General features: G+C 46.9%; 1 protein-coding gene across 9 annotated transcripts in view; it reads left to right on the top strand.

The window, feature by feature from the left end:
• Window positions 1–4,184: 4,184 nt before the first annotated feature.
• Window positions 4,185–22,002, top strand: part of Smoc1 (SPARC related modular calcium binding 1) — a 168,753-nt gene continuing 150,935 nt past the window's right edge. For all 9 annotated transcript variants that reach the window (XM_004649297.2, XM_045154953.1, XM_045154955.1 and 6 more), the window contains exon 1: window positions 4,185–4,288. In XM_004649297.2, coding sequence (XP_004649354.1) covers window positions 4,187–4,288 — 102 coding nt within the window. In that variant the 5' untranslated portion in view covers window positions 4,185–4,186. The remainder of the gene's footprint in view (window positions 4,289–22,002) is intronic.

The following is a 22,002-nucleotide window of genomic DNA, read 5'->3' on the forward strand; positions in this document are numbered from 1 at the left end:
TGCTGCTTGCTTCTGTCTATGGAGGTGATTGACTCCCTCCACAGAATTTGATTTTCTTCATTAGCAACGTACAGAAAATAATAGTATCTACATTATAAACATGAGAGTCAGTAACCTTCATATCTAGCATCTGTTACGCCCTCATGGTTACTTCTTCTTTTACTACATTTTTACTTAATTTTGAAACCAGGTCAAAGAACAGTAACTGGTGAAAAGGGAGATCGCTTTATGGATGGAAGAATATAGACAATTGCCAAGAATATTTTCACTCGTGGGCTGGAGAGATGGCTCAGTGGTTAAGGCACTTACCTGAAAAGCTTCATGACCCATGTTTGAATCCCCAGGACCCACACAAAGCCATGTGCACAGTGGAGCACCCATCTGGAGTTTGTTTGCAGTGGTTGGAGGCCCTGGTGCTCCCATTCTCTCTCCCGTCTTTCTCCATGCTTGCAAAAAATAAAATAAATAAGTGTCTATAAATTAAAAATAATATTTTCATTGAAATGTACATGATGCTCAGTCACCACAGTTGAATGCTGCTCTCTTTAGCAGGGATAGCTTTGTCCTAAACACAATACTGGAGCCCAGCTAGCAACATGTTCCTGTTTGACTAGACACGTGTTCATCTCCAGGGAACACTACATCTTTCAGTCCTTTGTTTTTGCAGATAGGTATGGGCTCAGGATGAAGTCCTAGACAACAAAATGAAATAGAGTGCAATGTGTCCCTTCGTCCCTCTTGTTGACTGGCAAAGAGAGGGGATGGCCATGGCTCGAGCAGCCGTCTTGGGTCACCAGGTAGAAGTTGTGTATCATGACAGGGTGATAGTAGGATCTGTGGTAGAGACCGAGAAGGTTCTGAATTGTTTGTCATGCTATTTAAGGAGTGAGCCTGGTAAGGTTAACTTCTGTGGATGAGCCTCATTTGCATAGCGGGGCTAGTAATAAATGACCTTGCCCACATCAAAAGGTTATAGTAGCAAGTTAGTCATCAGCTCAAGAACTCAGGTTTCTTGATTATCCCCAAGCTGTTGATCTCAGAAGTGTACTCGAGTAACAAGCCAAACAAACATGAATCCAAGTGTATTCACATTGCGGAAGCACTGTCGTTCCAGAGCGCCCGTTAAGACTCACTGTTTTCAGGTGACTTTCTTGCCCCTGAGATCTCTAGTGAGCCTCAGTCTGTGAATTCCCACCTGAAATCCAGGCTTCACTCTTAGGTATGGTCTCCATGCATCTGTCAGCTCTGCCTTTATTTAGATGGTAGCCTTGCAGAGGGCAGGGCAAACATCCAAAGATTCTTTTTAACAGTGAAAATTGTGCTTGTAAAAATGAGCAGAAAAGTGCTCATCTGTTTAGGACAAAGGGCAAGAGGCTTCTGAGGTATACAGAAACACAGATACATTTGACACTGACATCCCCACTAGCACTACATATTTGAAGCCACAGACTTTGGTCATGATATAAAGTATTATTTCTTCTACTGAAACATCTCCTTGCAAACTTAAGTCCCACAGGGTATGGAGTATGGCTGAAACTGGACAGACCAGTTGCCAGGGTAGCTCGAGTTAGTTTTGGGTCATAAACTTGGCCTCCAGGGAAAGACAGAACTTGTCAATTTCACTTTTTTTTTTGCTTGGATCAGAAGGTTGAGCCTGGCAGAGAGATGCTGTTTGGGACTCGGAGTTCTCTGGGATTTCTAAGCTTCTCTGGGATTGGGAGGAGTGGAGAGAAGAGACTGCATCATTGGGATGATGGCCACGGTTAAAACAGGTCTTGCATGCCAACCACAGGGAAAGAAATTACTTGTTGAGCAAAGTAACGGAAAAGCAGTTGCTTGTATTTTAAGTTAAGCTACATGGTTGAAGTCCAGCATAATATAGACTTTTGGACCAATGACCACTTGGAAATGAGTTTTGGAACTGACTCTTGCAATGGTTGTCCTTGGGGGCTTTGTGCTGCCAGAGACTGGGGGCCATCTGAGCCCGTTTGCTGACTCCAATAGATTTCTCAATAATTCCAACAACAGACAGCAGAGGACCAGCACGATGGCTTCATGTGGCCAGGTGGCAGAGTCAGAAGAAACCTGCCAGGCTGCTGTGTCAGATGGCAACCTTTTCCTCTGGTTGTGCCCCTGGTGGGTGTGCACTGAGGCCTCATGGGTACATGAGGTTACTACTGGACAAGTGTCACAAGCGCAGCTGGGAAAATTCCCACAAGGGCTGTTTCCAGGAAGGCTTGACCCTTGCTACTTTTGCCTGTTTCCCCCAATGCTTGGCGAAGCTGTTACCTTGTAGGCGTCCCAAGAAATTCCCAGTATCACACAGGCAGTGCACATCTAACCGGATGGCATTTGTGATGGATGTGGTAGATAAGACTTCAGAAACCTACTCTAGAAACTCAGCTGTGTCGTCTGTGAGACAGATGAGCCCAGGCAAGGCACAATCTCATGGAGTGCCCACTGACATGCATCTAAGGTAGACATGTCTTCCCTGTTTCACAAGATTATGGCAAAGACCATTGAGAGAGGAAGCCTTTCTGATGAGATCTTCAAATGCCATTCCAAGGGCTTTTCATACTCGTTTTCATCCCCATTTTACAGAGGGGAAACCTGGACCTAAGACAAGTCTTGTTCAAGGCTGTACCACTAGGTGGCAGACCCAGGATTTCACCTGGCCTGGGCAGCTCAGAGGCTGCCCAGGGATTCTCAGCCTGAGATGACAAGTCTTTTAGAGATGGTCTTGACTGCTGCCTGGAGAACCCCCGAGTACGCACTGTTCAGGTCAGCGAATAAACCTGGGCGTACCATCCGCTGGCAGACTACCAGTGGAAGCTAAGCACCAAGTGCTGCGTTTCACTTGCGAAGACAATTACGCGTGTTTTCCGGCAAAGGCAGCCCGACACCTTGTGCTATTGAGCGGCTGTGATACAGTTGTGAACCATTTCCAGGCGGGCTCTCTGGGATCGACAGGAACAGAGCTCTCCAATAGCTGTATGGCCCCTTTGCTGAGCTGTCCTCTGGAAGATTGGGCCCCAGAGAGATGGTTCCTTCATTGGAGGCCTCTCTGTACTCACAGATCGCTCCTTCCCTCCAGCCCGTGTTTGGTCTTCTCCCTACTAGTGAGCAGGGCTTCTCTGAGCCTCTCTATTCCAGGGCTGCGAGGCCACAGAGAGGATCCTATTGTGGGCTCCAGTTCAAACGTGGGGTGGGTGTGTGAGAAGCCAAAATGATTGGGTTCTGCTCCTCTGCCACGTGGACTAACAGGGTCGCAGGTGCGCCTCACCATCCCCACAGCCCCCACCCCTCCCCGGCCCAGGCTGCTTTACTTTGTCCCCTGGAGACTTCTCCTGGGAAGAATCCAGGTGTCACCCCGCCCTCCACAGGGAGTGACTTCGAAAGAAATGAATTCTCACGCGAGTCACACCCCACCCTGAGCGTATCACCTGGCAGCGGGGAAACATTTCTGAAAGGCCTTTCTTTAGTATCATAACATTGCCATTTGAGAAACGGAGCTAAGAGTGTTTTTTTTTTTCTTTTTTCTTCTCTGCTTTCTTCACGGAGCTGTCATGACAGCTCATGGCCTTGAGCTTAAAAAATTCGATGCGCTTAAGGTTTCTTTCAATTTCAGGTTAGCATTTTGGAGGCATTAAGGCTCCTGGCGTGGATGAGCTCAGAGACTATTACTGTTCCGTCCACCCTCTCCACGAGTCCGCTTCTGCGAGGGAAACCCGCGGCACTCGCAGCTCAGGGTGGAGAGGTGATGGTGGTGGTGGGCGGGGGGGGGGGCGATGAGTTGATCGCGAGCCGCCCCTCTCCCATTGGCCTTCACCTGCCGGTGGCTCGACTGCTACAGGCTTCTGAGCCCGTCAATCAGGCCCGCCGGGCCCCGCCCCGCCCCTCCGGGGGTGTTTATAACGGGAATTCCCATGGCCCGAGCTCCGGCATCCAACCTGCTGCGGCCGAGCGCACTGCACACGCTCGCGCTCCAGCGCCCGGCCCGCCGGCCCGCCCGCGCGCGCGGCTCCCGAGCGTGTCTCCGCCACTCCTCCCGCCCCGACCCCGAGCCCGATCCCACCGCGGGCCCTCCCCCGAGCGAAGCCCCGGGCACCGCGTGCGTCACCTCCCAGCCTGCGACCCCTGCCCGCTGCCGGCTCCCGAGTCCCGGCTCCCCGGCTCGGCTGGCACCATGCTGCTCGCGCGCTGCGCCCGCCTGCTCACGCCCCACTTGCTGCTCGCGCTGCTGCTGCAGCTGTCCCCAGCCCGAGGCCATCGCACCACGGGCCCCAGGGTAAGTGCGCCCCCAGCCCACCCCGCGCCCCGGGCTGCGCGCCCACCTGCGGAGGGAACCGAGGTCTCTTGGCTGGAGAAGGGGGGAAGGGAGGTGTCACACTTTGTCCCCCCCCTCAACCACACTCTACTGTTTCTGCTTGGAGACATCGCTGAAACAAAATTTCCTTGCCCCCCCCCTTACCCTTTTTCTTTCTGTATTGACTCCGCCGATCTGTCACTGATGGGTTTTCTTTCCTATTCCCTTCTCTGATGGCATTTTGCTCCAAGACCTCCTCACAACCCCTCCCCCCCAACTCCTCACCCAGAGGTGCGTCTTGGATCCGAGGGAAGTTCGCCCTCCGCTCCCGCTCCCATAGGACTTTTCCGCCCTCGGTCTCGCCGAGCCTCGTCCCCGAGCGCGCGGGCCTCCTTGGCAGGCGACCGGGCGCAGCTCTGCCTGTAGTTTTAGGTTACCCCGCGAGCCACACAAGGTCCGTATGTTGTTGTTTTAAAAAGCGATCGCCGCTAGTAAAACCCACAGCAGATAATTTTAATGCTCCCTCCTGGCGGCCCGGCCTTGGAGGAGGGGGCGGGGGGGCGGGGGGGGACTGTGGAGAGGTGCCGAAGAGCTAGTTGCTTGGTGTTCAAAGGGTCTCTCCCCCAGGGCTGGTTCGGTGCTTGGAAGGTTGAATTACTTGTTGAACCTTGGTCTGATTGGAGTTTCTGAACGACACAGAACGTGCCAATTTTTGTGCACAGGACGGGCTGTCCAGGGCATTGTAAAATCTGGAACCGACAGCATTTGCGTTCATTTCTGGTCTAGATTATTGCTCTCCCCACACCGGCCTATTATAGGTCTAATAAAGAATTTCATTACCTTTAAAAAAAAAAAGTACTGTTAAACCACCTAGTGGTTTCTTAGGCCAAACTTAAGAGAGGAGATCTCTGGGCAAGCATCAGTTTTTGGTCAAGTTAGTGTCTCTCAGCTTTTGGGCGTTGACGAGTCCCCTTGAAGGTAGGACCTCAGTGTGAGCAGCCCAAAGGCGGCTGGTTCCTCAACCAATGTGTGCTTTCTTTCCTGGATACCCTCAGGCCCCATTCCGTGCATGGCTAGTCCCATTACCACCTGTTACAGATGGCAGCTTCTTTATTCATGGCTTTTGCCAACTGAAAAATCATCTCTGTAGCTGTCGTGCGTGGAGAGAAAGCTTTGCAAAAAGCCTGCCGAGTCTAATGACTGCCGGCCTGATCACATCTGAGCCCCAGCTATCACCGTGAGATCAGATTTGCAGCCACTTAGGAAAGAAAAGTGTTTGTCCCCGTGTTGGGCCGGCCCTCGCTTTTATGACCAGATGTGCAACAGCAGCAGTTAAAGTGCTGCAGATTAGATCCAGGGCGTGTCATAAATCCTCGACAGCAGGCATTCCCAAAGCCGGGGCAAGCCAGCGCTCAGGAGGGAGGGACTTTTATGGATGCCGATGAGGATGCCTTCTAAGCGAAGCTGCTTGGTTTGATATTGGGGCTTGGAGCTCTTAAATTCTGAGGTCAGGCGGGAGAGCTGCAGTGTTCCCTCCAATAATTAGGAACAGTCAAGACAGAGATGCAGACCAGAGCACCCTGACTGAAATCTGGATGCCCGCCCACGGGAGGGTCGAAAGGAGAGAGGCCCTCTGACAAATGGTGGGGGTCTTGCTTGCTGCTGGGCATGTCTAATGTCTCAAGCCATATGGCTCTCTTCCCCTAAAAAGCAGAGGAAGCGAGGTTTGGAGGGAGAGCCAGGACTTTAGCGGGAACAGACTTTGCGCAAGTTTCCTTCTAGTGTCTTTAGTTTATTAATGTGATAGACGTGACGTCGCAGCGCTCTGTTGAATAGTCACGCGTGTGCGGCGCATGCACACACACACTCACATTCACAGGGTGTGGGCTCAGAAAATCATGAGGGGAGGCTGTTTTCTTGAGCATGTGGTCACCTGGCTTCCCTTTTGGGCTACTGTCTCTGAGCATTCAGGTTGCTCTTTTTACATGGTCTCTAAGAACAAGAAGGGGGGTCTGTTTAGTTCTCTTCTGCACATGGGCCACTGAAACATGGGGGCTTACCACCTTGTTTGAACCCGTCCTGGTGGATATGTGGCTCTGGGATTGTGACACCCCAGCTCACATGGATTCTATTGTGTGCTTTCGCCATCACCCAGCAGAGGCAGTGAGTGTTCATCCAGTGAAGGACCCCATTCGGGTTAAAGGGAGAGATGACTCCGTGAGAAAATTCTGAACCCTGCATGCGTCAGAGTCGTCTACAGAGGAATCGCTAACCAGAAACAGGGTCTGCCCTGACGAAGGGTGATATTTGAATTTCAATCTGCCTCAGAAGTCTAGCTCTCTCTCCTTGTGGCCCCCAAAGTGTGGCTCTGGTTGAGGGCAGTGGCGTCATAGAAAGAGCAGGAACATCTGGCTTGTTACAGAATTCCCTGTGGGTACCCCAAGGTCTCTTCTGTTAATCTTTTGAGTGACAGAGGCTTACGGATTGCCATCTCTTCCAGCTGGCTTTCTAGGAAACCGAGAACATGCCCTTTCACTTTACTTTATCTGGCTCACTAATTGAGCTCCCTTGAGGCCTAGACCCCAATCCTTGCCCCCTTATTTGCTTCCTGCCTTCCTTCATAAAATTCCTGACATTTGTTTGACTCTGGAAACCAACAGCTATCAAATATCAGATTGGAGGTTGCTCTGTAGGAAGCGTCTCTTAGCTCTGAGCAGCCGCTTGGTGACCTGGGATGCTGGTCAGGATTCTTATAATTACGGAGCAGGCAGTCATTTCTTTAATCCTGCAAAATTTACTGAAAAAATGTTTCAGGGGAGGAAGGGCGGGGGGAAGAAGTCTGACTGATGCTCAGGCTAAGTCTATTCTCTTTGTTTAAGCTTCTGTCTTCTTTTGAGGACAGGGTACGAGGAGAGAGCCAAGGCTAAGCCCATCTTGTTGATCCACAAGATCTCAGCATAGGCCCAGGCACCTGGTAGAGACTGACTTCGTCAGTGTTTGTGTAATAATAATAATAATAATAATAATAATAATAATAATGATGATGTGGAGATAATGTTGAACAGTGACCCATGCTCCTTTTTGGTGCTGGAGCATGACCAGAGGCTGAAAATAGAATTAAGACATTTGAGAAGTAGGAGAAAATGAGGTCAAGAGGATTTGAGTCAGAAATTGACATCCTAATTGTCTTAGATACATATGATTTGTTTTCTTTCCTCTTGATTACTTGACTCAGACTTTGAACCCACTGCTATCATTGCTCTTTAAGGACTTTTCTTCAGTTCCTTACTTTTGGTTAGAATTGTTCACTCCCACCGCAGGACAGCTTCTGTACCTGGTCCTCTTGGGTTATGGCTTCTGCGAACTCTACACGGAACGTCTTACGATTTGACCAGCTTCTCTTCAGTGCTGCCACGCCTTGGGTACTTCACACATGATCCTGCCTTGGAAATGAGCGAACTAGGAAGCCCTTGAGTCAGAATAGGACCCTATGTATCCATCGCTGCGTGTGTCACACAGTGAACATCCTGCTAGCATCTAGGGAAGTGATGATGTCCTGCTTGGACCCCTTTGCTCTCGTTTCCCCCTTTAGGTTTTGCTCTTTGTTTAAAAGTGAGTGAGTGTGCAGTGGCTGTGAGTAGTCTGCGGGGGAATGACAAACCAAGCAAGTCATGTTGGACGGGGACACTAGTTTCAGCTCTACTCTAGTTCCTTCTCCTCTCTCTTATTTACCAAGTGTGAAACGGCTTCTAGATAGTTCCTTGCCATTGGGCTAGCATGTCCCAGAGTTTAGATGAGGGTGGGTCTTCGGTCAGCTTCTCTATCCTTCCTGTTATCTGTGTGCTCAACAAGGATCCTTCTTTTCTAAATCAGAAGATTCATCTGAGCTCTGCTCAGGGGCTAAGCTAAGAACTTGATTTAAACATTTTGGTAAGAGCTGATAGGCGAAACCTGAAGAAACAAACTTGAGGAGGCTAGGGAGAGGAACCAGCCATCCAACAGTCTCTAGGAAGATGTAGCCAAAGGCAAAGACATTGGTCTCGTCCTCTTATCTCTTGAAGTTGAATATTCATACTTACTGCAGCCCAGCAAATCTACTCCTGGGTATGTATGCTCAACAAGAACTCAGGTCCAACAGGATGCAACTGTGTGTCACCATGCTCATGATACTACAAGCCTGGAAGGGGCCCAGCTGCCCACCAAGGGGAGGACAGATGAATAAACTGGGTGAATTCACACAATGGCAAATTATACTCGGCCTGAACAAATGGGCCACAGTCACATGCAAAGTGCTAAGGAATCTTGGTAATGCAATATGAAGTAAATGCATCAAAATGGGTGGCATGAAATCTTTTTTAAGCTTATACATAATTAAATGTTAAAAAATCTTTTAAGGAATATGTATCTATCATAGAATACTATGAAAAGAAAACCAAAGTAATAATGGGCCCTGGCTCAGGGTGGAGTCAGGGGAGGTAGGAAATAGATTGGTGGGGAAACTATATATATAAACTATATATATATAAATATGTACATATATATAGCGCATATATATATAGTGTATATATACATATATATATATATACACACACACACATATAGCTAATATCAGATCATTACCTTTAGCAAGGAGGAGGTAGATGGAATTGAAGTTATTTGTTCATTATGAATATCCCAGTAGCTGATTAAGTAGAAGATAGGTCCTGTACAGAAGCTGAGACCAAACAGAAGTTCCCCAAGGTCCCTTGTGCTGATATGTATATCCCTATCTAAAATACCCTGATGAAAATAAATATTATCTTTTGTTTCAATTATTGGCTGTTGAGAACCAGAACGCCCAGGTTCCGGCACAAATCCAGACAGCAAGATGAACTGACAGTGAGTCGTCTCCTCAGTCCCTTGCTCAGGGGATCAAGCCTAACCGTCTGTGTCCTAAGCCCCAGCCCCGCGAACCAAGAACCACCCACCAACAGACAGGCCCTGAAGCTGCCTTTCTCAGTGGCGTGGAAGAGGAGAGAGGGCAGGAGGCCTGTTTCCATCTCGTCTTTCCTGCGTGCCTCGCAGGGGCTGTGGCGGGAGCCTAGCGCCACAGAGCAGGTACAGGGCAGCCTTTCTCCCCAGACCACATAGAGATTTATTGTTCAGGCTGCCAAGTCCTGGCATTGCCACCCGTGGTGGGGCCTGTCAGCGTGCAAGGCCCCCTCCTTCCTGTGTTTGTCACTGCCGAGCTGTTTGGGAGAGGACAAGGGTTGAGTTGCTGATGAGAAATTGATCGGAGCTGCTGTTGAAAGCTGCCAAACACAGTTAGCATTGTACATAGTACGTGCTCTGCGCCGGCCATGAGCCTCGGAGGGAATGAGAGAATTGGGTCTCTACAAACACGGCCAGTTGATTCCATAGACCCAAAGCAACCCAGGTCATTCTAGCAACTAATTGGGTTTTCTTTTGCTCCTGACATCATTTGGAACTCAATTGTCAGAATAACCTTCCCTTTGGCTACTGTCTAAGCTTATTAGCCCTTGAACAAGTACTTTACACTTTTGGATGCTGTCACGGTTGATTTCAACCTCCCCTTTGGAGCGCTCATGTCGGGCAGCCTCTACACACCAGGTGAGGGCCCATGAAGTGATGTGTCAGGTGCATTGAAGCCTGACAGGTACCTCACACATGCGAGCAGCCTTGTCTGTCTAAGCACATGCTCCACTTTGTCCATCTGGCTTTCCGTGGGTGCTGAGGAATCGAACGTTGGCCATTAGGCCTTGCAAGCAAGCATCCTTAACCACTGAGCCATCTCTCTAGCTTATTATGACTAGTTTGTATTGTGCTGAGAATTGAACCTAGGGCTTCATGACTGCTAGGCAAGTATTCTACTGACTGAGCTACATCTATAGCTGCTTCTCTCTCTCTCTCTCTTTGTTGACTGCAGCCCAACAGACTGTCCTTTTTTATGTGTGTGTGTGTGGAGGGGGCAGGGAAGGATTCATTTCAGGGACCCTAGCCATTGCAACCAAACTCCAGACATGTGAGCCCCCTTGTGTGCATATCTGACCTTGCGTGCTTGCATCACTGTATGTCTGGCTTACATGGGACCTGGAGAGTCAAACATGAGTCCTTAGGCTTCGCATGCAAGTACCTTAGCTGCTAAGCCATCTCTCCAGGCCTTACTTCGTTTTAATTATTGACAGTGAGAAATCCAGACTGACTTCCCAGAATGGTTAATTTTGAGCTAGCTAAACACCTTCAGAACTAGTGGGTTTAATGTGACTGTGGATGTTTATCCTGCGTTTGTATCAGTTACTTTCTCAGTGCTGTTAACAACTACCTGTAGAAGTAAGTCATGGAAGGAAAGGGTTTACTTTTGGCTTACTGTTTTGAGGTTAAGTTTCATGGTGGGTAGGACTGGCGGCAGGAGCAGGAAGCCAGCGTCACATTGCAGTTAAGAAGCGGGACGTGGAGCCAGGCTATCAAACCTCGCGGCCTGTTCCCAGTGACCTACTTCCTCCAGAAAGACTCGACCTCCCAAACGGTGCCCCGTGCTCAAACGTAAACTTATGGGGGACATTTTTATGATCAAACCACAACAGCATTTATTCTTGAAAAATTAAGCAAAGCTCCTGGGGAGAGGGGACATGGAAATAAGTAAGTGAGGTGATATTATAAAAGGACACCTTCTTCCTTCAAGCGTGCCACTGACGGGCTCAACGATAATGACACTGGTACTGTGCAGTGGAGCTTTTCATAAGGGTGGAAAATTGGACCTGCACTGCCTAATATTAGTTATCTGTAGCTAATGTGAAATGTGGTCAGTAGAACTGAGAGACTAAATTGTTTATCATTTATTTATTTTTGTTTTAGTTTTATGTATTTATTTGAGAGTGACAAAGAGGCAGATAAATAGAGAATGGGCCTCGAACTGGGGTTCTTAGGCTTCACAGGCAAGCGCTTAACCGCTAAGCCCTCTCTCCAGCCCTCGTTAATTTAATTTTTTTAAAAAATTTTATTTGCAAGCAGAGAGGGAGAGAGAGAAAGAGAGAGAGGGAGAGAGAAAGGAGTGGGGGGAGAGAGGTTGAGAGAGAGGCAGACAGAGAGAGAATGGGCACTCCAGGTCCTCCAGCCACTGCACACGAACTCCATATGCACCTGCCCCTTGTGCATCTGGCTTACATGGGAGCTGGGGAATCGAACCTGGGTCCTTTGGCTTCACAGGCAAACACCTTAACCACTAAGCTATTTCTCCAGCCCCTTGTTGACTTAATTTTACACGTTAGTAGCTACGTATGGCTAGTGTCTTCTACATGGATAGTACTAATCACTGCACAACATGTCCAGCCTTGCCTCCCATGGCTACTCTCATGTGCCCCAGACTTCAGCTGATTTGATCTCTTCTTCCCATTTCTGCTTGCCCATCATTTAATAAGTTCAAATGATGCTACTAATCTTCCTCGATTGGCCCCAGGCTTCCTGAGTTTTACTTCTCCCAGTGACAGAGTGTGTCCACATCTTTCCTGGGTTCTAGCTGACCATCAGTCCATACAGGGATACAGACAGACTCAAAGTTCTGGTCAAGATCTGCTCTGAGCCTGTGATAGTGATTTTATTGCTTAGCCTACCAATTCCCTGGTTTGTCTTAAGGAAGTCACAACATCTATGTCCCAGGGTGGTGGGGAGGATGGATTATGTTCACGGTGTTAGCTTTCTACTGCTGTGGTGACAAATTACCTCCATGCTGGAGCTCAGAAGCTTGACATGGGCCTCAGTGGGCTGGAAAATCAGCATGGCTGAGTTCTTCTTCTAGGGAAAAATCCATTTTTTTTTTTCTGAGGTAGGGTCTCACTCTAGCACAGGATGACCTGGAATTCACTCTGTATTCTCAGGGTGGTCTTGAACTCACAGTGATTCTCCAACATCTACCTCCAAGTGCTGGGATTAAAGGCATGTGCCACCACGCCCGACCATTGTTTGTTTTTTAAGATAGGGAGTCTTGTAGCCTAAACTGTTCTCGAACTTCATATATCACTGAGGCTGGCCTTGACCCCTTAAACCTCCTGCCTTCACCTCCTGAGGGCTAGGTTTATAGGCATGTACCACCAAGCCTTGCCCAAGAATACATTTTTTGTCTTTTTTCAGTCTCTGTACCTACCACATTCCTTGGCCCATGACCTTTTCTACTTTTAAAGCCAGAAATGGCTGGTAAGGTCTTTCTCATGCTATCATCTCTCTCTTTTGTCCCCTCCTTCTATTTAAGAACTCTCGGGCTGGAGAGATGGCTTAGCGGTTAAGGTGTTTGCATGCAAAGCCAAAGGACCCAGGTTCGATCCCCCAGGACCCACATTAGCCAGATGCACAAGGTGGCACATGTGTTTGGAGTTTGCAATGGCTGATGGCCCTGGCACACCCATTCTCTTCCTCCTTCTCTCTCTCTCTTCCCCTCTGCCTTTCTTTCTCAAATAAATAAGTAAAAATAAAAATATTTAAAAATTAAAAAAAGAACTCTCATGGTTATATTGGGACCACGTGGATAATGCAGACTAATATTATTTAAAAGCTCCATGATTAGCGACCTTAATTCGTTGCCATGCTATGTAGCATTCTTAGTTTTAGAATGTGGCCATCTTGAAGAGGGCATTGTTCTGCCTCTCACATTCATTAAGGGTCTAGTCCAGCACTTGGCCCATAGAAAGTGCGTGATAAATGGGGCCATTATTACGACCTACATCTGCTAGCTTCTTTCTCTTAGAGCGGGAGTCTCTTATGGTAGTTGCTTAATTTTCTTTATAGACTCTATCTTGCCCAAGAGCAGGTGCTTAGTAAATGTTTATTGAATAATGGAATTTTCAATAAATGTAGAAGGTTTCTTTCCTTATAAAGATATATTGAACAGTAAAAAGAAGCAAAATGCGAGCCAGAATATATGACTCCCTTTGTGCAAAAAGAAGAAAAAGTGGGCTTATGTGTCAAACCCTTGAATGGCTTGTGTGTTTTGCTGTCACTGGTGGTCATCACGGGGCATGCAACTTCTGTGAGATGCGTTTTGGGGTACAATGAACATCTTTAACCTTATGGGAAAGTAATAAAGATTAAAACATGCCTGATTCAAATACACCCTCCAGACCGGTCTCAATCCCTCCTGATTCCTGACTAACACCCGGTCCTGTCTCCTTCTGACACAGTTGGCTGGGCTCATGTCAGGCTGACTTTTAGGGTTAGTGACTATTAACACCAGACCTCCTACTCATTCTCGGCAGGCTTTGAACTCAATCTGGTTTAAAGGAGAGTTTTCAATTAACCTCAGCAGGACATAACTGTAAAAAATTATTTATTGCTACTGGCAGGGATATAAATTAGTACAATCACTTTGTAGAATTACAATTGAAGTTACGCACACTTCTTGACCTTATAATTCTGCCTTGTTATTTACCCTAGAGAAATGCCCTTAAATGTGTATGAAGAGACATGTTCAAGGCTGGCCACAACAGCACTCTTAGTAAAATGCTGGAAACCAAATGCCCATCAACAGGAAGAAAGGAAAATAAATTTGTGGTACATCCACATTATGGACTACTACATAGCACTGAATGTGATGATCTGATATAATACTTATCATGGATTAATTTCCTAATTAGAAAGGTGAGTGATAGGACTGAAAAGATGGCTCAATGGTTAAAGGTAACTGCTTGCAAAGCCCGATGGTCCAGGTTCAAGGCCTTCTTATATTAAGATTATAGAAATCAGGGTGAATAAGCTTCTAAAGACTTGGGTAACATAAACAACAGCAAGTGTATTACACACTTGAATATCAAGTATCAAGGCCACTTTGTGTCTGGAAGACAGTACTGTAAGCACTCCTTCCCATCCTTTGGCTCTTATATTCTTTCTGCCACTTTTCCCTGCTCTTCAAGGCTCCCTGAGCCTTAGAGGTAAAGTCAGAGATGTCTCGTTTAGTGCTGCACACTCCACTGTTACTTCTCAGCACTTTGGTGATCAACCTCTTTTTTTTTTTCCAAAACGTTTTTTATTGACAATTTCCATAATTATAGATAATAAACCAGGATAATTTCCTTCCCTCCCCCACTTTCCCCTTCACATACCCACCCTCTAGCATGTCCCCTCCCCCTCTCAATTCGTCTCTCTTTTATTTTGTTGTCATCATTTTTCCTCCTCTGCACATCTTTAATAGATTAGAATACATTAATGAATACCTAACCACAAAACCATATCCCAACAAAAGAATATTAGCAATTCTTTAGTATACTCTCAAGTAACATTCAGATGTCTCCTATTGTCTCTTAACCTTTTCTGTTTGTTTGAATCAGGATCCAAATTAGGTTCACATATTGCAGTTTGGGAGATCTATCTCTTATATCTCCTTTACTCGACTTTGTTTTGTGCAGCCACCTTTTTCTTTTGTAATTTTATTTGTTGAATAACAGGCCGGTTAAGGTTTTTCACAATAAGCTTTTGCTGCTTGCATTCCCATCGGGCTTTATCTGGTTTTGATTTTTTTTTTTTTTGAGACATGGTCTCATTCTGCAGCCTTGGCTTAGAACTTATGATGGAGAGCAGGTTGTAGAACCATTTGCTGTGATCTTCCTCTTCCTCTTCCTCCCCAGGGCTGGCATTCCAGGTGTGTGCCACCAGGGCCAAGGAAGGATTGAAAGCCTAGCTTTGTTCATGCTAGGCTAGCCAGCCCTCTACCAACTGAGCCACACCTCTAACCCCTATCATTGTGTTTTGGAATATGTTCCTTTATCATGTATATTACTCATAGAATGACAGATTTGTAGGTTTAATCAAAGACAGGTTTGGCATGTGTTTGGGGGGAGTTGGAGGCAGTTCTGGCAGAAGGTCCTTGATAGCTGTGAGGTCAGCACCATCATCCGTCGCTGGTGGAGCTGTTCAGTTAGGGATTTTTCTTTTGATATTTTCCCGCATCTATGTAGTGCATTTTGATTCCATTCCCCATACTTACCCACTCTCTCTCCTCTTCCTTCTCCTCCCACTGAAACCTTCTTCTTCCCATTAGATTCTCATCCAACTTTCCTTGCTGTTTTTTTTTTTTTTTTTTTTTTTAGCCCACTGATTTAAATTAAAGTCACTTGATTAACCATGTGTGGGAGGTTATTTACTGGCGAATGGGCCATCCTCCAGTGGCAAGCCACTGAGGGGCATGACTTGTCCACCCCCAGCAATCATCAGTTTCCACTATTTACTCTGGGAGGTGTGGGGTCTTGTGGACCCTTCCTTCGTCTGTGGTGGAATATTTATTTATTTATTTGAGAGAGGGAAAGAGAGAGAAGAAGAGGCAGACAGAGAGAGAATGGGCATGCCAGGGCCTCCAGCCATTGCAAACGAACTCCAGGTGCATGCACTACCTTGTGGACAGTCGAACATGGGTCCTCAGGCTTTGCAGGGAAGTACCTTAACCACTAAGCCATCTCTCTAGCCCAATTTAGTGATTTTTTTTTTTTAAATAAGTATTGTTACAGCCTTCACCAAAATGAGCTCCTAACCTTTGTGCAGCCTTGCTTCCACTCCTTGCGTCTGGTGTTGTCATGGAGGGAGGAGAGAGGGCTCTGGTGCCATTGCTCCTTTCTCAGTGGCACACTGCGTGGGTGGGCAGGCTATATGTGACTGCAGATCTGGGAAAAGGCAACTCTACCCTCTTTTATTTTTTTAAAGATTTTATTTTATTTTTGTTTATGTATTTGAGAGAGATAGGCAGAAATACAGAAATAGGCAGAGAGAGAATGGGCGCTCCAGGGCCTCCAGCCACTGCAAATGAACTCCGGATGCACGCGCCCCCTGTGCATCTGGCTTACATGGGTCCCAGGGAGTCAAACCCGTGTCCTTTGGCTTTGCAGGCAAGTGCCCTAACTGCTAAGCCATCCCTCCAGCCCCACCCTCGTTTATTGGCCGGTGGCTGTGGAAGGGAAGCCTCCTGGTTTCTGGTGGAGGAATGAGGAAGTGGGATTGACTCTCTGCTGTGCTTTGGGGTGTAACTAGATGAGCTTTGTGTGATTTTTGGTTTCTTTGTGGGAGTTCATGTTGCGAGAGCAGGTTGCACTTTTTTGTATTGGCTTAGACAGTGGAGGGAATTCAGTAACTCAAGAGGCACCGATGTGAGGCAGGTGTGACAGGCTGATTTGTGTCCCCAGATTCATATGTTGAAACCTGCCCTCACCTCCCACCAGTACCAGAATGTGAATGTATTTGCTGTCACTGGGAGCCACTGGATCAAACCAAGCCTTAAAGCACTGCTTTTGTCTGCTTTCAACTTTATTTTTAGTTCAAGTTTGTATAGCTTATTATTGTGCTGTATATAGAAGCCTCATGTCTTACCCCACTGATATGAAGAATTTTCATGCTTTTGTATCAGGTAAAGATAAAATTTTAAAAAATAACAGAGGAATTTAGTCAGTTAATCCAGACATTGTATTTGGGGGGAGGGGGCGGGATCTCACTCTAACCCAGGTTGACTTGGAACTCCCTGTGTGGCCCAGGCTGGCTTCAAACTCATGGTAGTCCTCTGACTTCAGCCTCTTATGTGCTGTGATTAAAGGCATGAGCCACCACACCCAGCTTAGGCAGTTTATTACAGTTAGATATGGCCTTTTCAAAGGCAATTAAGGTAAAATCAGGCTGTTCAGGTGAGTCCTCCACCCATCTGACTGGTGTCTTTAGAAGGAGAGATTAGGGGCTGTAGCTTAGTTGGTAGAGTGTTTGCCTAGCATGTTTGAAGCCCTGGGTTTGATCCCCAATAACACACACACACACAAAAAACAAACAAACACCAAAAAAAAAACAAGCTTGATGGCACATGCCTGCAATGCCAGCACTCAGGAGATAAAAGAACCAGGGTTCAGAACCTTAAGGTCATCCTGTGTGAGTTTGAGGCCAGCCTGAGCTACATGACATCATGTCTTTTAAAAAATATTTTGTTTTTATTTGAGAGAGAGAAATAGGGAGAGAGAGAGAGAGAGAGAGAGAGAGAAAGAGAGAGAATGGGTGTACCAGGGCTTCCAGCCACTGCAAACAAACTCCAGATGCCTGCATCACCTTGTGCATCTGGCTTACATGGGTCCTGGGGAATTGAACTGAGGCGGCTTTGCAGGAAAATGCCTTAACTGCTAAGCCATCTCTCCAGACTGAGACCCTGTCTTAAACGAAAGAGGATGTGGAGAGGGAGGGGAGGAGGGAAAGAGAAAGAGAAGGAAAGGGAGAGAGAGAATAAGAATGAGACAGAATTCGGTCACAAGGAGACACACCTGCCGGCCAAGAGCCCTGTGAAGAGGAAGTTAGACAGCTGATGTCTGTAAGACAAGGAACGAAGCCTCAGGAAACCAACCCTGGGGACACCTTACTTGTGGATTTCAGCCCTCAGAGCTATGCGGAAACATTTCTGGGTGTAACTGATGCCTTCCTTCCCATTCTGCGTGAGGTTAAGGGCCGCGCTGGCAGTACCAGGGCCAGAACTCAGATCTCTCCCTTCACTGTCCTGCCCGTGACTTTTCCTTTCAAAGATGCCCTGGAACAGTTAGCCAAGTGGCAGAATTCCAGCCAACTGGGAGGAAATAGCATGCATTTTTATAGAGGATTGTGTTTCTGAGTTGCCCTTGGCCAGTTCTGCCATTTCCAGTGGTTGGGACATGTGGCCCAAACCTCAGGACGTGTGGATTCTTCCCCATTCTGCCACCTGGCTCAACATGTATCTCTAGTCTTCTTGCTTCCCTCAAAGGGTGGGTTTCTGGTTTCTGCAAGTGCTGGAGATTGAAGTTGGAAGAAGACAGAGCAAGTGGCCAGTGACACAGTGTGAAGAAGTAAAGGTGGGTCCTGGTGCGGGACTCAGCCCTTGTAACCAGCAGGAGATCAATGCAGACAGTCCCCAACCTGAAGGGTGACTGGTCTGAGGCACCAGGGCTGAATGAGGGTTGACACAATGGGTTACTAGGAGACCTTTAAAAATTAATGTTCTCCTTGAGGCTGACAGCTTGGTTTTTCTTTTCTTTCCTTTTCTTTAAAGAAATGGATGAACTTCCTATTTATTTACTTTTATTTTTTTAAAAATTTTTATTTATTTATTTATTTGAGAGCGACAGACACAGAGAGAAAGACAGATAGAGGAAGAGAGAGAGAATGGGCGCACCAGGGCTTCCAGCCTCTGCAAACGAACTCCAGACGCGTGCGCCCCCTTGTGCATCTGGCTAACGTGGGACCTGGGGAACCGAGCCTCGAACCGGGGTCCTTAGGCTTCACAGGCAAGCGCTTAACTGCTAAGCCATCTCTCCAGCCCTACTTTTATTTTTATTTATTTATTTGAGAGAAAGAGGGAGAGAGAGAGAGAGAAAGAACGAGGGTGCCAGGCCTTCAGCCACTACAAATGAACTCCAGACGCATGTGCCACCTTGTGCATCTAGCTTATGTGGGTCCTGGGGAATGGAACCTGGGTCCTTAGGCTTTGCAGGCAAGTGCCTTAACTGCTAAGCCATCTCTCCAGTTCCTTGATTTTTCTTGAGGACAGTCTGAAGTGTCCAGGACACCCCCCGATTCTCTGCCAGTGACTTCAGAAGACTCTGGGAAGACTCAGATTCAGTCTGCAGTCAGGAATGGGACAGAGCTCGGGATGAATTCTTTTCTTCTTGTCTTCTCCCTGACTCCGAGGACCACATATCCATTCCTGTTGGTGTGATGTACTTTCTCCTCCATCAGAGCAGAGGCTAAGGGAAAGCCTAGGCATCTATATATTGTTGATTCTCAGTTAACTTTTCTTTCTTTCTGTTTAAAAATTTTTAAATAATATATTTATTTATTTATTTGATGTTGAGAAAGAGAGAGTAAGGGAATGGGAACACAGGGCCTCCAGCCACTGCAAATGAACCCCCCCACACGTGCTGTCTTGTGCATCTGGTTTGTGTGGGTTCTGGGGAATCGAACCTGGGTCCTTTGACTTTGTAGGTAAGTGCCTTAACCACTAAGCCATCTCTCTAGACCCCTCTTTTTTTTTTTGGGTTTTCAAGGTAGGGTCTCACTGTAGCCCAAGGTCACCTGGAATTCACTACATAGTCTCAGGCTGGCCTGCACTCACAGCGATCCTCCTACCTCTGCTTCCTGAGTGCTGGGATTAAAGGTGCGTGCCACTATGTCCAGGTGTATCTTTTATTTCTCAAAACTGCATCAACTTTGGAAATGAAATCTACCTCTCATCTCATTGCAGGGAGACAGAAACGTTTGAGTCTCTGCTGTTGGACTGGCCATCCATTTTCTTGCCCATGCAGAGAGCAGTGGGACGTAGTGGTTCAGGGCCAAAGTGATCTGCAATCAGGTCTCGACTGCTTTCTTTTTTTCTTTCTCTCTCTTTTCTTCTTCTTTCTTTTTTTGGATTTTCAAGGTAGGGTCCCACTCTGGTCCAGGCTGGTGTGGAATTAACTATGTAGTCTCAAGGTGGCCTCAAACTCACAGTGATCTTCCTACCTCTGCCTCCCAAGTGCTGGGATTAAAGGCATGTGCCACCATGCCCGGTTCCTGACTGCTATTTTCTTTTTAAAAGTATTTTATATTTTTTAATTTATTTATTAGAAACAGGGAGAGGGAGGGAGAGAGAGAGATAGAGACTGAGTAAGAAAGGGCATGCCAGGGCCTCTAGCCACTGCAGACAAACTCTAGACACACGCGCCACCATGTGTGTCTGGCTTACGTGGTACCTGGAGAATCAAACCGGGGCCCTTTGGCTTTGCAGGCATGTGCCTTAACCACCAAGCCATCTCTCCAGCCTCCGCCCCCTGCCACTGCTATTTTCTAATAGTATGTGTGCTCTTGGGCAAACTAAGCTCTAGCATTCATTCTTCTTACCTTTTAGGGGAAGGTATTATTTGACTCATTGTGAACTCAAATTAAGTAGTGGCTGGATTATCAAGAAGTGTTAACTATTCACAAAATGATACATGGAATAAGAAAATGTGAACAGCTTGCATGAGAACTCCATATTTATTTTATTATTTATTTATTTTTGTTTTTCAAGGTAGGGTCTCACTCTAGCTCAGGCTGACCTGGAATTCACTATGGAGTCTGAGGGTGGCCTTGAACTCACAGTGATCCTCCCACCTCTGCCTCCCGAGTGCTGGGATTAAAGGCATGTGTCACCATGCCCGGCATATTTTCTTTTCTTTTAGTTCTCCCCTTGGAATCTGTAAATGTAATCTGTGGCTCTATTAAGAACTCACTTTTGGGGCTTGGTGGTTAAGGTGCTTGCTTGCAAAGCCAAAGGACCCATGTTTGATTCTTTTTCTCAAATGCCAGTTATACTTAATTATTCCTCTCCCTGCCCCTTTCCTCTTCATATATTCGTATATATATAATCTTTTTAGGTAAGCGTGCATGCGTGCGCGCGCGCACACACACACACACACACACACAGAGGGAGAAATAGAGAACAAGAGAATGAGAATGAATGGGCATGCCAGGGCCACTTGCCACTGCAAACAAACTCCAGATGCCAGTGCCCCTCTGTGCATCTGGCTTTATGTGAGTACTGGGGTGTTTAACCCTGGCTTTTAGGCTTTGCAAGCAAACATCTTTAACTGCTGAGTCATCTTCCCAGCCCGACTCCTCTTCTTCTTCCTCCTTTTCCTTCTGTCCATCCTATTTGGTGTTCTCTGAGCTTCCTGAATCCGTGGGCTGGTATCTGATATAAATTTTGGGAAATTCTCAGTCACTGTTTCTTCAAATTCCTTCTTTTGCTCTGCATGTTATATCTTTTGCAGTTTCCCAAAGTTCTTGGGCATTCTTTCTTTCTTCTGTTTGTTTTCAAGGCAGGGTCTCACACTAGCCCAGGCTTATCTGAAATTCACTCTGTAGCCCCAGGAGTGATCTTCCTACCTCAGCCTCCCAGGAACTGGCATTGAAGGGGTGTGCCACCAGCCCCTGCACAGTTCTTGGCTATTCTGTCCTGTTATTTTCTTGCAGTCATTTTTCTCTTGCCCGTTTTGGAAGTTTCTATTGAGGTAGTGTCAAGCGCAGAGATCCTGTGTTCTGCCTGGCTCCGTGTACCACCTGGCCCGTCAGAGGCATTCTTCATTTCTGTCAGAGTGTTGTTGCTCTGCAACAGAATTCCTTTTGACTGTTTCTTTAATTTTTGACTTCTCTATGTCCATGACCAACCCATCTGCCTTGGCTTATTGTCTGCTCTTTTCTGTTTGGGACTCTTCTTAGTCAAATTAATCATAGTATTTTTAAGAATTCCTCATGTGACAGTTCTAACATGTCTGCTGTAGCTGTCTGGTTCCGAAGTTTGCTCCACATCTTCAAGCTGCGGTTTTACCTTTTAGTAGGTTTTGTATTGGGTGAAAGGTCTTGATGCACGGGATTTTAGTAATGTGGTGGGTACGATGCAGAAGGGAAGCAGTCCTTCAATTAACTCAAGTCTTTTGGCAAGCCTGTGTCCTGGACTGTGTTCTAGTGTTTTCTCCCCTCAGGTGGGATGGGATGGTTGGAATGAATGGAAGTTGAGTTCTCCCTTTCTCCCAGATAGATTAGGCTTTGATAAAAACCTCAGCAGGTAAGGTTGTGCTGAAATAGTTTCTTTTGAGGGAAGGTCTTTTTAAGAAGAACAGAATAAGCCGGGCGTGGTGGCACACATCTTTAATCCAAGCACTTGGGAGGTAGAGGTAGGAGGATCACTGTGTGTTCAAGGTCACCCTGAG

Source organism: Jaculus jaculus, chromosome 7 (genome assembly GCF_020740685.1).
Source record: "Jaculus jaculus isolate mJacJac1 chromosome 7, mJacJac1.mat.Y.cur, whole genome shotgun sequence".
In the NCBI taxonomy this organism is placed as follows: domain Eukaryota; kingdom Metazoa; phylum Chordata; class Mammalia; order Rodentia; family Dipodidae; genus Jaculus; species Jaculus jaculus.